Here is a 12054-nt window from a genome sequence, read left to right on the forward strand (position 1 = left end):
AGCAGGAGCAGCCAGCAGCCCAGCAACAGCAGACAGAAGAACTGGACAGAAGGGCAAGGGAAGGGCTTGTCCCTCCTGATCCTCCAGCTTCTACTGGATGTGCCAGCTGTGGGATGGAATACCCCATTGGTGAATCCTGGGGTCAGTCATCCTGCCTGCTCCTCCCTGCAGGTGTGGGGTGCTCCCTGCCCCCTCCGTGTGGGATCCAAGCTCAGCACTGGCCTTGGTCTGCACACCAGTCCCTGGCAGAAACTCTGAACATGAAGTCTTACCACTGCTAAAAACAGTTAGTTTGCAAAAACACTGCTAACTTCAGACAGAGCAGTTAAGTAGAAGAGCTTTAGCTGAAAAGTTAAAATCATTGAGCAGAACCAGCTCTATTTTGTCCCAAACCAAGACAATAGGTCAGTAGATAAGGAGCAGGAAAGATGAAATAACTTGGTGGGCTTTTTAATTTTTGTATTTGTTTAATGGAAATACAATAAGAAAAAAATCTTTAAATGTGTGAAGGCTGATGTGGTTTTGTTGTATGGAACAATCAGAAGTGGCTGAAAACCAACACTTAACAGATACATACAAAGTATGCATTTATGCAACATAATGAAATTGTGTATAAGCATTTCTTGGTACAGAGTTCTGTCATTCTGCCTTATCTAAATGTAGTGTTCATCCTCAAGCTGAAAGTTTCGCATGTAAAAAGCCCTGCTTCTTCTTTAAATGCTGCTTTTTGACACTTTCCATTAACTATAAGCTTTTTTTTATATTAAGCTGTTTCATAAATACTCTCAAGGTGTCTCCTTTGAAATCTGGTACTAGTGTTATACTACATCTTTACAAAATTGTCTTTTATAATGAAGTTTGTAATAGTCTCTTACAGGTTTTGTGTTTGTAATTGAGGTAAAAGATAAAGCAGTCTGCTCTTTGCAGAGTATTAATTGCAGTCAGAGTCTCAAGTTGTGGAACAACTTTCTCCATAGAAAAATAAGAAGCTGAAGAGTAGTAAGGAAACAAATAAAAAATTGGTTTAATTCTTGAATATTTTGAATCTCTAGACATGAGACTGGAATCACAGTAATGTATATACACATTGTATTCCAGAAGAAGTCGTTGCAGGTGACGATGGGGAAGGGGGCCCTGGGTACACCTCAGTCATCTTGTATTCTGTGCTACACAGGGAGGCTTTTGTTTTTTCCAGCAACCTGTTCTTTTGCATGTGCTCCCACCACTCGTATATAAATTGCTTGAGGGTTTCTGTTGATGGGTCAGCTCTGGAGAATGGCCTACCTGTAGACTGTTTGCTCTCCACTTGAGAGGCCCAATATATAGCACCTATATTGCATGCATATTGTGGGAATGATGTTGATTGTATAGGGAAAGGGTATTTTCATGTGAACTTTAGCAAAGTCATTAACTTTTGTGGGTCTTCCCGTTTATTCCATGGATAACAAATTACTCCATGAATCATCTTTCTATATTTTAATGGAAAAACTGACAATGGCACTTCTTGGTGGTCGTACGAAGTGTGGCTGGAGTTTGTTTTCTTTACAGCAGCCCGTGTGGTACCGTGACTCATGGCTGTGGCTACAGCAGTGTTGATAACACACTGGTGTTTTGGCTCTCGTTGAGCAGTGCTTGCGCAGTGTTGAGGCTTTGTCTGTTCTCCAGAGAACCCTGTTGACTAAAGGGATCTACTCAGCAGTAAAAGCTGAAGGATATGTTTTGTCTTCCTAGGTGGATGTTGCTCAGGCTGTGTGAGTGTCAGCCTGCTCATACGACGTGGCGAGTGGCTGGGGTCACCTCTCCACAGGCCTTTTAACATCCCTCTCTTCCTGCTCCTTTTCTGGAGCCTCTTTCACAGCATGTGTCGTGATGTGGCACTGACCATCCCTGTGTCAGGATCAGGGAATCTGTCCTGCTGGGTCCACTCCCAGCTTCTCACCCACCACTGTCCTACTCACGGGGTGGGCACAGGGGAGCAGAGTTGGTAAAAATGAAACCCTCAGCACAGCAGGTATGGCTCAGGAGTAGTCAAATGACTGGTGTGCTATCAACACATCACTTATAAACACTTAACACTTCTGAAACATGGCCTTGGATGAGCTGACGTGTAGAAAATTAACTCCATCTCAGGCAGACCTACCTTGTACAGTCGTGGTTTTAGTACCTGTGTCATGAGATCTCAGTCCAAAGATGTGCAATTACTTGTGTATGGCTTTTACTATGGGGGTGGTGAAACACTGGAACAAGTCACCCACAAAGCTGTGGAGTCACCGTCCTTGGAGGTGCTGAGGCTGTGACTGAACCAGGGCCAGAGTGGCCTGCCATCACTGACCCTGCTTTGAGCTCAGGGTTTGGGCTGGGTGCCCTCCAACAGCACCTTCAGTGCTCAGCCATCCTTTGAACAGCATCCATACGTGTTTCACAGTGTTCCCCCCTGAGACAGCATTTATTAATGCTTCAGCTCTGATTTTAGAGCATGGTAGGAAAAGAATACTAGGACATTGCTTTGTCCTTTTCTTCTCTCTGTCTGCCTTCTTTCTAAAACTCATCCTATGCAACAGGTAGCATTAAAAAACCCCTGTAAAATTAGCTGTGGTTCCTTGTTTCTGGTTATTCCATGTGAAAGGAAAAGATAAACATTGGCCCAATAGTTCATAGAGCAAATAAGCTTTCAGGTTGTCTTGAATTTGAGACAGCACAATTTGAAAATTCGAATGGTTGCAGGATAATTTTGCTTCAACTGGCAGATTAATCTGTATTGTGACAGGCTAAACAGTCTGGGTTTAATGTTAATTCTTTGCTTTTATAATTTAACAGTGTGTAGAGTGGTGTTGCTTAGTTCTGCTTTCTGTATTCTTCATTATTTAAAATGTTAGCTGTTTGAGTAACTCTCGGTTCACTCTTAAAGTACTAAGAAAAAAAAAAATGGCACTTCTCCTGATGGTGAGATACTTTTAAAATCATCCAGGTAGCTGAAATCTGGGGAATGTTAACAAGCCCTGTGCTGAAGACTTCAAAATTACTAAAGTAACTGTAATATAGTACTGAGACCCACTGGCAGTGGGTAGATTCAGACTGGATGTGAGGAAGAAGTTCTTCCCCATGAGAGTGGTGAGACCCTGGAATGGGTTGCCCAGGGTGGTGGTGGAGGCCCCATCCCTGGGGGTCTTTAAGGCCAGGCTGGAGGAGGCTCTGGGCAGCCTGATCTAGTGGGAAGTGTCCCTGCTCATGGCAGAGGGGTTGGAACTGGGTGACCCTTGTGGTCCCTTCCAACCCTGACAGATTCTGATCTGTTTGAGCAGAGGAGTTAGGAGTGTTGGCTTGATGGTTGGACTTGATCTTGGAGGTCTCTTCCAACCTAAAGGATTCTGTGATTATATGATCTTTATTACTCTTCTGTCAGCCATGTTTAACAATTTTTTTTAATCCCCCTCTTACGTGTACCATCCTTCACACATTTTGTGCACGTGGGATTTTTGTGGCTGTCAGACCCTGAAGAAGGCTGTGGTTCCTTTTCCCGTCCTCTAGATAGTTCTGTGGTCAGTCTGACTCCACACTTGACATTTTACATGGTAGATAACTCCAGTCGCTTGCAGATTAACATCATGTGGTGTTCTTGTCTGGAGATACCTGCTATCTTCATGTTTACAGGGCGCAGCTTGTTCGTGCGTTCGAGCTCTGGTAGGGCAATATTTAAGTGAGCATCTGAATCAAGTTCAGTCACAGGAGAAGAGGGCTGCAGAGCCAAGACTTTATTTTCTCCAGCGAGGCATAAAGACCTAGTCTACAAGGTACTCCTAACTCCAAAAGGAGTTTTCAAATACAACTCAGTTTATTCTTCTGCTCCTTGTACGAAATTGGAAGAAATTAGGCACCTGCTCCTTACGTTGAGGAACTCTGGCTGGGGTTTCTCACCAAGGAGAGGAAGGGGGCAGTGACAGTTGAGGTATTCTTGGCTTGATGAGAAAGAAAAATTGTATAATGCTCTTCTACTTATTTCAGGATTTTGATGGTAGCTATGATACATGCAGAATATAGTGACTGAATCTGTATTTTCTGTAGTGTGGCAAAGTTTAAATCATTATGCAGAAAGTGCCATATGCTGATTCCATCTCAGTAAGGATTGAAATAAGGATTTGATTTCAGTAATAATGAAATTAATGTATTTCTATATAACTGAAAACCAAAAATATTTATTTAAAATAAGATTAATTATTTTATTAAGCATGCACTACTGCATAGCTTTAGAATGAGAGAGGGAAAAGTGAACAAAGATGTCTTGCTGTGGTTTTATTTAAATTTTTTGACATTATTTTTGTATGATCGGATATTCTTCCTGTGTTAGACAATTGTGTATCCAGTTCTAACAGGACAAAGATTTCATTGCTGCGTGCCTTGTTTATTGTTTTTGCACACACAGCTAAGTACACATGAAATGAGAAGTCACATTTAATATAGTTTTATCTCCTACTTAATAATTTCTGTTTTCAGGTTATTTTACATGTGAATGATTAATTTCTATTGATGTTCTTGTTGCTGTTCTTTGTTACAGTGTAAATTTCAGTAACTGCAAAATTAAGTTAGAGCAGCTCAAATGCCTTGAATTTCAGCTTGTATCTCCTGCTACTTCTCTCCTGAGCTTTCCAAATGCAATTGCAGCCCAAGTCTGGTGATTAGACTGGATGCTCCCCTCTAGTGCTACCAGTTTATTATTTAATTTAGCAGGGTAGCTCAGTGATTTCCAAGTATAATCTGTTTAAGTTCTGCTACAAACCTTTTCTGTTTATACAGAAAGAAATTACTCTGCCCTTGTGGTATCTCCCATTCCCCTTCCCTAGTTACTGTAAGACTTTGGAAATAATTTCCAATATAATAGCAATTTTCAGCCTGGTTGCAGAGCTGGTAATGCATATGTGCTACTTGAATGTGGAAAAAGCAGTGTCTTCATTTGGTATTTTAAGCAATGAATTAAAATACTTTGCAGAGTTTAAAATGAATACATTCTGAATACAGTTTTGTGAACTTTCTTGACTTCAGTATATTAGTAATTTCTCAGTCCTACAAATGAGATTATGATGTTTAACACTTGATTTTTTTACAACGTTGTGAGAAAGTTTTCTGCAGTTGTAAGGAAAATCAGATTCTCAAACAGAGGAAGAACTAACCTGTTAACATTTGAATTCTCTTTTTTGTTGGAACAGTATTGCTGACATCATTGAACACTATAGGAAAGAACAGATTGTTGAAGGTTATTACCTTAAGGAACCTGTTCCAATGCAGGTAAGATTTAATCTCTGAGTTTTGCTGTTGAAGACACAGACCTAATCATCATCAGATCATCTTATGAACTGAATTACAGCAGAGTTACCAACGATAGTTAAACAATATCACTTCCAGTTTTAATGTTATCAGCTTGTATGTTTCTTTTGTTTTATCCTCAAATGCCTTCACTTAACAAAGGTTGGTTTGTAGTCAACAGAACCTATGGTAAGCACTGCCAGTCCTCTGAGGTGTTCATCCTCTGCTGTGTGTCCCTGGCTCTGGTCCCTGGATCAGCCACACTGTGCCATACTCCATGGTAGGGGGAACCAGGCTGCCCTCCTGCATCTGTGGTTTTTCTTCTGCCAGAAGAAACCTGTATGCACAGAAAAGCTTCAGGGATGGTTGCAGGGCTCGTCTGGGGCACATTCTAGACCTTTAGCAGAAGTTCATCCTGAGAGAACACCAGTAATAAGCACACCACACTATCTAGCTTTCCATAACCTTACAGCTAGTTATAAAGCATCCTCGTTCAGTTTATTCCCTCTCTGTTCCAAAACTTTCTTATTCAAATGGTTAGAAATTTGCTTTTTAATCTCCTCCCTAAACAGAGTTACGGTCACTTCGTACCCCTTGGTGAGTTGTATTCATGTGAGACCATTTCTTGTGCTGTCCCTTTATTCACTAACCTAAGCATACCAAAGCTAATCCTGTCCCTTTGCAACGTTCTCATAGTTGCCAGGCTGCCACTACTTTTGGTGTGAGCTCACTTCTCTTGAACATGGTGGACCAGAACAGTTTATGGTACCATGTGATGGGTAAATTCCCTTCCTCTCCAGAAAATACTTAACAGAAATATCCTAGAGCAGGAGTCATTTTCTGTGATGGGTTGAGCTTGGCAAGCAGCTAAGGACCCACATCTTTGTCTGCTGACTCCCCTTACCTGTGGGGTGGGGGCAAAAGCAAAAGAAAATCCTGGATTGAGATAAAGAGTTTAATACACAAAGGGAGGAGTGGTGAGGGTGATGCTTCACCACCTGCCACAAGCAGACTGATGCCTAGCCAGGTGCCCAGGAAGACACCCCTGCCCACACACAGAGTTTTGTTGCTGATTGTAAAGTCCTATGGCAGGGAATATCTGAATATCCCTTTGATCAGGTGTCAGCTGTACCAGTTCCAGCTTCCATCTCTTGCCACCCCAGTGGTCTTGCTGAGGAAGGCAGCACCTTGGGGAATGGAGAAGCCCTTGAGGTCATGCCAGGGCTGATCAGCAAGAGTAAAAACAGCAGTGTGGTACCAACCCTTTTAGTCACAAAAGTGAAACACAGCACCAGAGGGGCTGTTGTGGGAAAAGGTAACTCTATCCCAGCCAGACCCAGGATGTTTTCATGGCCGTGTTACAGCATAGCTTAGTTCTCCTGTGGATGACTCAGCTGTTCAAAGTTGTGTTTTCTCGTGGCAGCTATCAACAGGTGTAACACCTATGTTTTGCTAGTAGACTTACACCTTGTTATTCTGATCTTTGTTGTGGTGCTAGTTGGGTTGTGTCCACGCCGTCAGTGCTTCCCAGTTGTTTACTGCTGTTAACTCATGCTCGGTAATGTGGCTGGGACAAAAAGCAAATACCCTGAGACAGCTCTTTGAAAGCTTCACTAGTAACTTTCCTCATGCTCCAGCATTCCTTTTGAATCGTGGCAATAATCCCCTTCATTTTGGCTTTTGCACTTAATGTTCCTGTATTAATAATCACCCCTTTGACTAATTTTTCATGAGACTACTTCATATTGTTGTAACCTATTCAGACATTTTTGAGATTTTCTTTGTTTAAAATTTAGTAGTTAGTAGAGCAGTTTATGTTCAGCTGTGTGTAATCTCCCACAATACTATCACACTCTGTTTTTGAGGGAAAAAAAAATAAAAAATCTTTCATACTTCTAGGGCCAATCTGATTGACTTCCTGTGTCCTGTGAAATTTAGTCAAAAATAATTGTCACTAGGTCTGTTTTTTTGTGCACTGTTCCTTGCATAGTTGTGTTATGGAGATTATCTTGAGCTCATAAACATCTAGATGTTCCTTCCATTGTAGGTCTTGGTAGTTCCTGTTAGTATTACCAAAGTATTTTCCATCTTGCTTTTGTCGTGTTGTTCAAACCAGTAATTCTTTTAGATACATGGGCAGGAGGAAAAGTAGAAAGTTTAGTGTGACCCAGTTCCTGAGTCACTTTTCATCTCAGTGCTGCCCTCACTGATTCACAGCCTTACTTTTCATGTGTTCTTACGGCTAAAGAACTTTTGCTGATCAGCTCACTCAGTAAGGTCAAACTTGCCTTGGCTTCTGGCCATTGTCATTTGTTACTTGCATTTCCATATCCTGCAATTTCCTATGGAAATTTATCCTTTTTCTGTTTCCTGTTTCTGCTTTCCTCTCTTGTCCTGAGTGCTATTCACTTAGGACACGTGAGTTCTAATGAGATTAATGAGGGACTGGGTAACTTTGAGTGAGTTAGTTTTAACTGTGGTTTGCACCGTTCTTGTTGCTTCAAAGTTTATCCATGATTACTTGGTCTCAAAAGCTTTGGTAGAAGACAGTTAGAAGCTAGATAAATCTTTAAAGGTTTTCATAAATTTAACAAAAATCACAGTGAAAGATGCTTTTTATTTCACATGAAGAAGACACAGTGTTACTTTCTAGAAGTTGGTCTGTATTAAAAACTCTTCTATCATAATTCTGGAAATATGAAAATAGCTATGTTACATTTCTAGCAAGGGTATTATATGAAAAATTATGTTGCTTTATTAAAATGCCTGAGAGAACAGTAGTCGTGAGTTGGTAGTGTTCAGTAAAATGATCCTGGTTGCAGCTTCACAGTGTGCAACTTCTTAATGGTGATTTCTGAGCTTCAAATATGTTTTTCTTACATGTTGACCAGCACCAGGAACAAGTGCTTAATGATACAGTGGATGGAAAAGAAATCTACAACACAATTCGTCGGAAAACAAAAGATGCATTTTATAAAAACATTGTCAAAAAAGGTTATCTTCTGAAAAAAAGTGAGTGATATTTACTTCTATTTTTTTTTCCCTAAAACAATCCAGGCACAAGTCATAGAATATCTCAAGTTAGAAGAGACCTATAGGATCAAGTCCAACTCCCTCCTTAAGTAGTACATGAATGGGACAACATGAGACATAAATTTACATGTAATTTGAAAAAGTTGATTGGCAGTTCAGGGAAAAAAAATGCAAGCACAGCACAGAAGCTGGTCATCCTTGTCAAAGGTAGTGTTCAAATTAAATAAGTGTATTTTCATTAGAATTGTTTGTATTTAATGCAGAACTGATCAAATTCTAGCTGACAGAGTGGGCTAGATAAAGCTGGTGAAATCTGTACATTCATTGGGCAGCATGGCTGCATGTTCTTTTTGCAATTTGACAAAAAGTTTACAGCCTTCCTTTGTTTCCTTTATTTACAAAATTTACATTCTTTTAAACAGTATTGTAACATTTTGCTTGACTCTCCTACAGGTAAAGGAAAGAGATGGAAAAACTTGTACTTTATATTAGAGGGAAATGATGCCCAGCTTATTTATTTTGAAAGTGAGAAACGAGCCACAAAACCCAAAGGACTGATAGACCTTAGCGTGTGTTCTGTCTATGGAGTACATGACAGCTTGTTTGGCAGGTAGGACACTGGTTTTCAATTCTCCTATGTGCAGCAGCAGAACTGGCTGCCAGTCTGGGGTGTGTAGAAGACATGGACAAAGTGTAGCTACTCAAAAGTAACCCTGGCTGGCATTGTGGCTCTTGGTTCATACCAAGAGTCCGTAGCTGGTGTGGGTTGGAAGACCAACAGAGATTAGAAATGATGAGCCCAGTGGTTTAATCCTTTTGAGCCAAGAACTGACAAAATAAATACCTCTGTCAGTACTAAAAGATCAACACTTGTGATAGGCATCTAGGTATCTGTGATATTTCTTGTGAAGCCAAGTTGCTTGGTTAGATGGAGTTTTTAAGTGCTTTTTTATTTAAGAACAAGCACTTTGTTAGATTAGATCAATTTAGTAGCAGACTAATTCATCTAAATTAACACCCTCAGTTGAAGTGCAGTTGGAGGATCAGTGGTGGTAGGTGTGGGTAGGAGGAGATGTACAGTTGCATCTGCTTAGAAGGCTGTTGGGGAGAACTGTAGCTGAGACGAAGGTCCTCCTGCACTTTAAGTAACTGGCAAAAACTGCCTTTGCCCTTTTCTCAGAAATAAAGTGAAGTCTGTAACTTTGCATGGTTCGTTGATGTAGTTAGCTGCACCCCTGGCTCCTTTCAGGTCTCCCCCATCTTCCTGGGGCATGGCCACAGCTTGCCATGTCAGCCTTTCTCCAGGCACCAAATTAAAGGGGGAACTGAAGCTGAAACTCCTTTGCAAATGAAGTAGGAGCCTTCACCCAGCATATGTGAATATAGATGTGGGGGAGCTAAATTTGCTTGAGTGCAGTGTGGAAGGTCATGAGTAAAGTGTGAACTTCAAATACCCTATAACAGAAGAAAGCACAATACCTTCAGTAGACTTTTTGGCAAATGGTGGAGGTTCAGAAAACTGCAAAGAGACTGTTATTGCATTTGAGGTTGTAGAGGTTTCGGTCACACACATTCAATGGGATCAGATCCATGGCTCTCCAATAAATATGTAACACATTCAGATAGGGGATTCTGTATGTTAATGTTATGTCCTGAACTCCTAAAAGAACATATCCTTACTGTAGGATTAATTGGCTGGGAACTATCATCAAACCTCTGCTGCTTCTGAAGTCTCTAGGAACAGTCCTCACTGCCAAGTCTTCTTCACCAAATGGCTGTGTTTTTACCTTGACTGTATGTCAGCATATGTCCCTCTCCAGTGCAGACTGTTCTAAATGTTTCCCAGTATCTGAACCCAGCTGTACTGAAGTGTGGTTTTCTTAAAATGACATGACACATTCAAACCAATTTGCAGTTTTGAAAATCTGAGAAACTACCTAGCTGGAGTTCTTCCTCTTCTGATGGGGTGATGCTACATGCACACAAACAAAAATTGATGCAGGGCTCAAATGCTCCCCACAGACAAACAGCAGAAATGTGTTAGTTCAGTGTAACTTTGTTTAAACACAGATCAACAAGTGAAGGCGTCTGTTAATATTACAAAGATTAATAAGATTTTTTGTTTTGTTCTGTTTATTTTTAAGGCCAAACTGTTTTCAGATAGTAGTTCAGCACTTTAGTGAAGAGCATTACATCTTTTACTTTGCAGGCGAAACTCCAGAACAAGCACAGGTGAGAGCTTTTGTTAGTAAATGTAATTTAAGAAGTAATGTTTTGTCTTGTGGTTTTTAATGATCCTGCCATTCTGAAACAGGAAGCAAGCATACCACAAACAGTGGCTATGTCTGTGTTAGCAGGTGTTAAGTGGAGCAGTACCAGATGTGTAAGGGGAATGGTGGGTTCTGAGCACCCAGCACCTATGCTACCTGTACTTGGGGATTTTACATTGGGCAAGTTGCAGTGGGGTCCCATGGACTGAACTTATTTCCCATAGCATGCTTCTGGAGAATGTAAAATTTTTTTTAAAGTAGTTAAGAAGAATAATTTACTTTCCAGGACCTTGCCATGTTATGAACTGGAGCATAGTAAGTGGAAATTTTCCTTCAAAGGCATATTCCCGATAGGAACCAGAAGGTGCATGCACATCTTTATGCCCAGTGACCAAGCACTGACAACTGCCTTCTGCAGTTACCTGTTGTGTCTGTAAATTGGTGGTTGTTGATAGTCTTGGGCCCTGATTGTGCACAAAAAGTAAGGTTTCCTGGCTCTAGTTGGCATCATTTAGTTCCTAGCTCTCTAGCCCTGCTATGTTTGCTGGTTAAGAATAGTAGGATAGGAGCCTAATGCTCTGAAATTCACCCACCAGCAGTAGAGCCTATCTAAGATTATACAGTGTCCTCCTTTGTTAAGTTTACAGCTTTGAAAGTCCACAACTCAGAAATATGCCTGTTGCATTGGAAATTAAGCTTTGCATTTGATTTTATTTGGATGGAGTTAAAGCTGTTTAGTGCAGTTGTAATAGACTGCTACTTACCAGAGTATGAAGGCTTGTATAAATTTAGTGGGTTTTTTTCTGCTGTATACAAAGAATAGCACAAATTTTCCTGTTAAAATAATAGAAATTTATGAAATTCACCAAGATGAGGTCAGAATTATGCAGAGGCATTTGTCACACAACTCAATGTACTGTCTTTCTGAAGCAGTGTGCTGTAAAGTAGGTATATATAATAAGAATACATACATTAATTTCCACACTTATTACTGTACATTTATTTTTGTCACATCTGCAATTTCTTTTGTTACAGAATTTTTTTAAAAAAAAGTGTAGAAGACAGAGTATCCTGTCTTGTTCCCTGAATACTTATTATAATCTGCTTTTGGTTTTGATCTGCTTAACAGGCTGTTCACTGCACTTATGCAGAATACAGGGGTGGGTTTTTTTCAGTAATAAGGCTTTAGCCCAGGAAAGTTTAAAGATACTTTTCTTTTGAGCTAGTTCAGCTTTCCTACTCAGCAACATGTTGTACAGAAAGTTTTCCTTGTGTGTTAAGGCTGTCTGTTGATGTGGTGAATAAACACCAGAGCAGCACCTTGCTGTGGGCTGCCTGTTGTGGTCTGTACCACAGGACTGTACGTGACACGTCACCGCCACGCCGCTGGCACTGCGCTCACCGTGGCACACTGCTCACTCACTGCCCTGAGCTGAGGCACGGCAGGGGAAGG

General features: G+C 40.7%; 1 protein-coding gene across 1 annotated transcript in view; it reads left to right on the forward strand.

Moving 5' to 3' along the window:
- RASA1 (RAS p21 protein activator (GTPase activating protein) 1) overlaps positions 1-12054 on the forward strand; it is a 49465-nt gene that overhangs the window by 21504 nt on the left and 15907 nt on the right. Inside the window, exons 10-13 of the mRNA XM_008946042.1 lie at positions 5202-5280; positions 8190-8310; positions 8785-8941; positions 10476-10563. Of these exons, the coding sequence (XP_008944290.1) occupies positions 5202-5280; positions 8190-8310; positions 8785-8941; positions 10476-10563 (445 nt within the window). The remainder of the gene's footprint in view (positions 1-5201; positions 5281-8189; positions 8311-8784; positions 8942-10475; positions 10564-12054) is intronic.

The sequence above is a fragment of the Merops nubicus genome, unplaced genomic scaffold (assembly GCF_000691845.1).
Source record: "Merops nubicus isolate BGI_N331 unplaced genomic scaffold, ASM69184v1 scaffold15608, whole genome shotgun sequence".
NCBI lineage: Eukaryota > Metazoa > Chordata > Aves > Coraciiformes > Meropidae > Merops > Merops nubicus.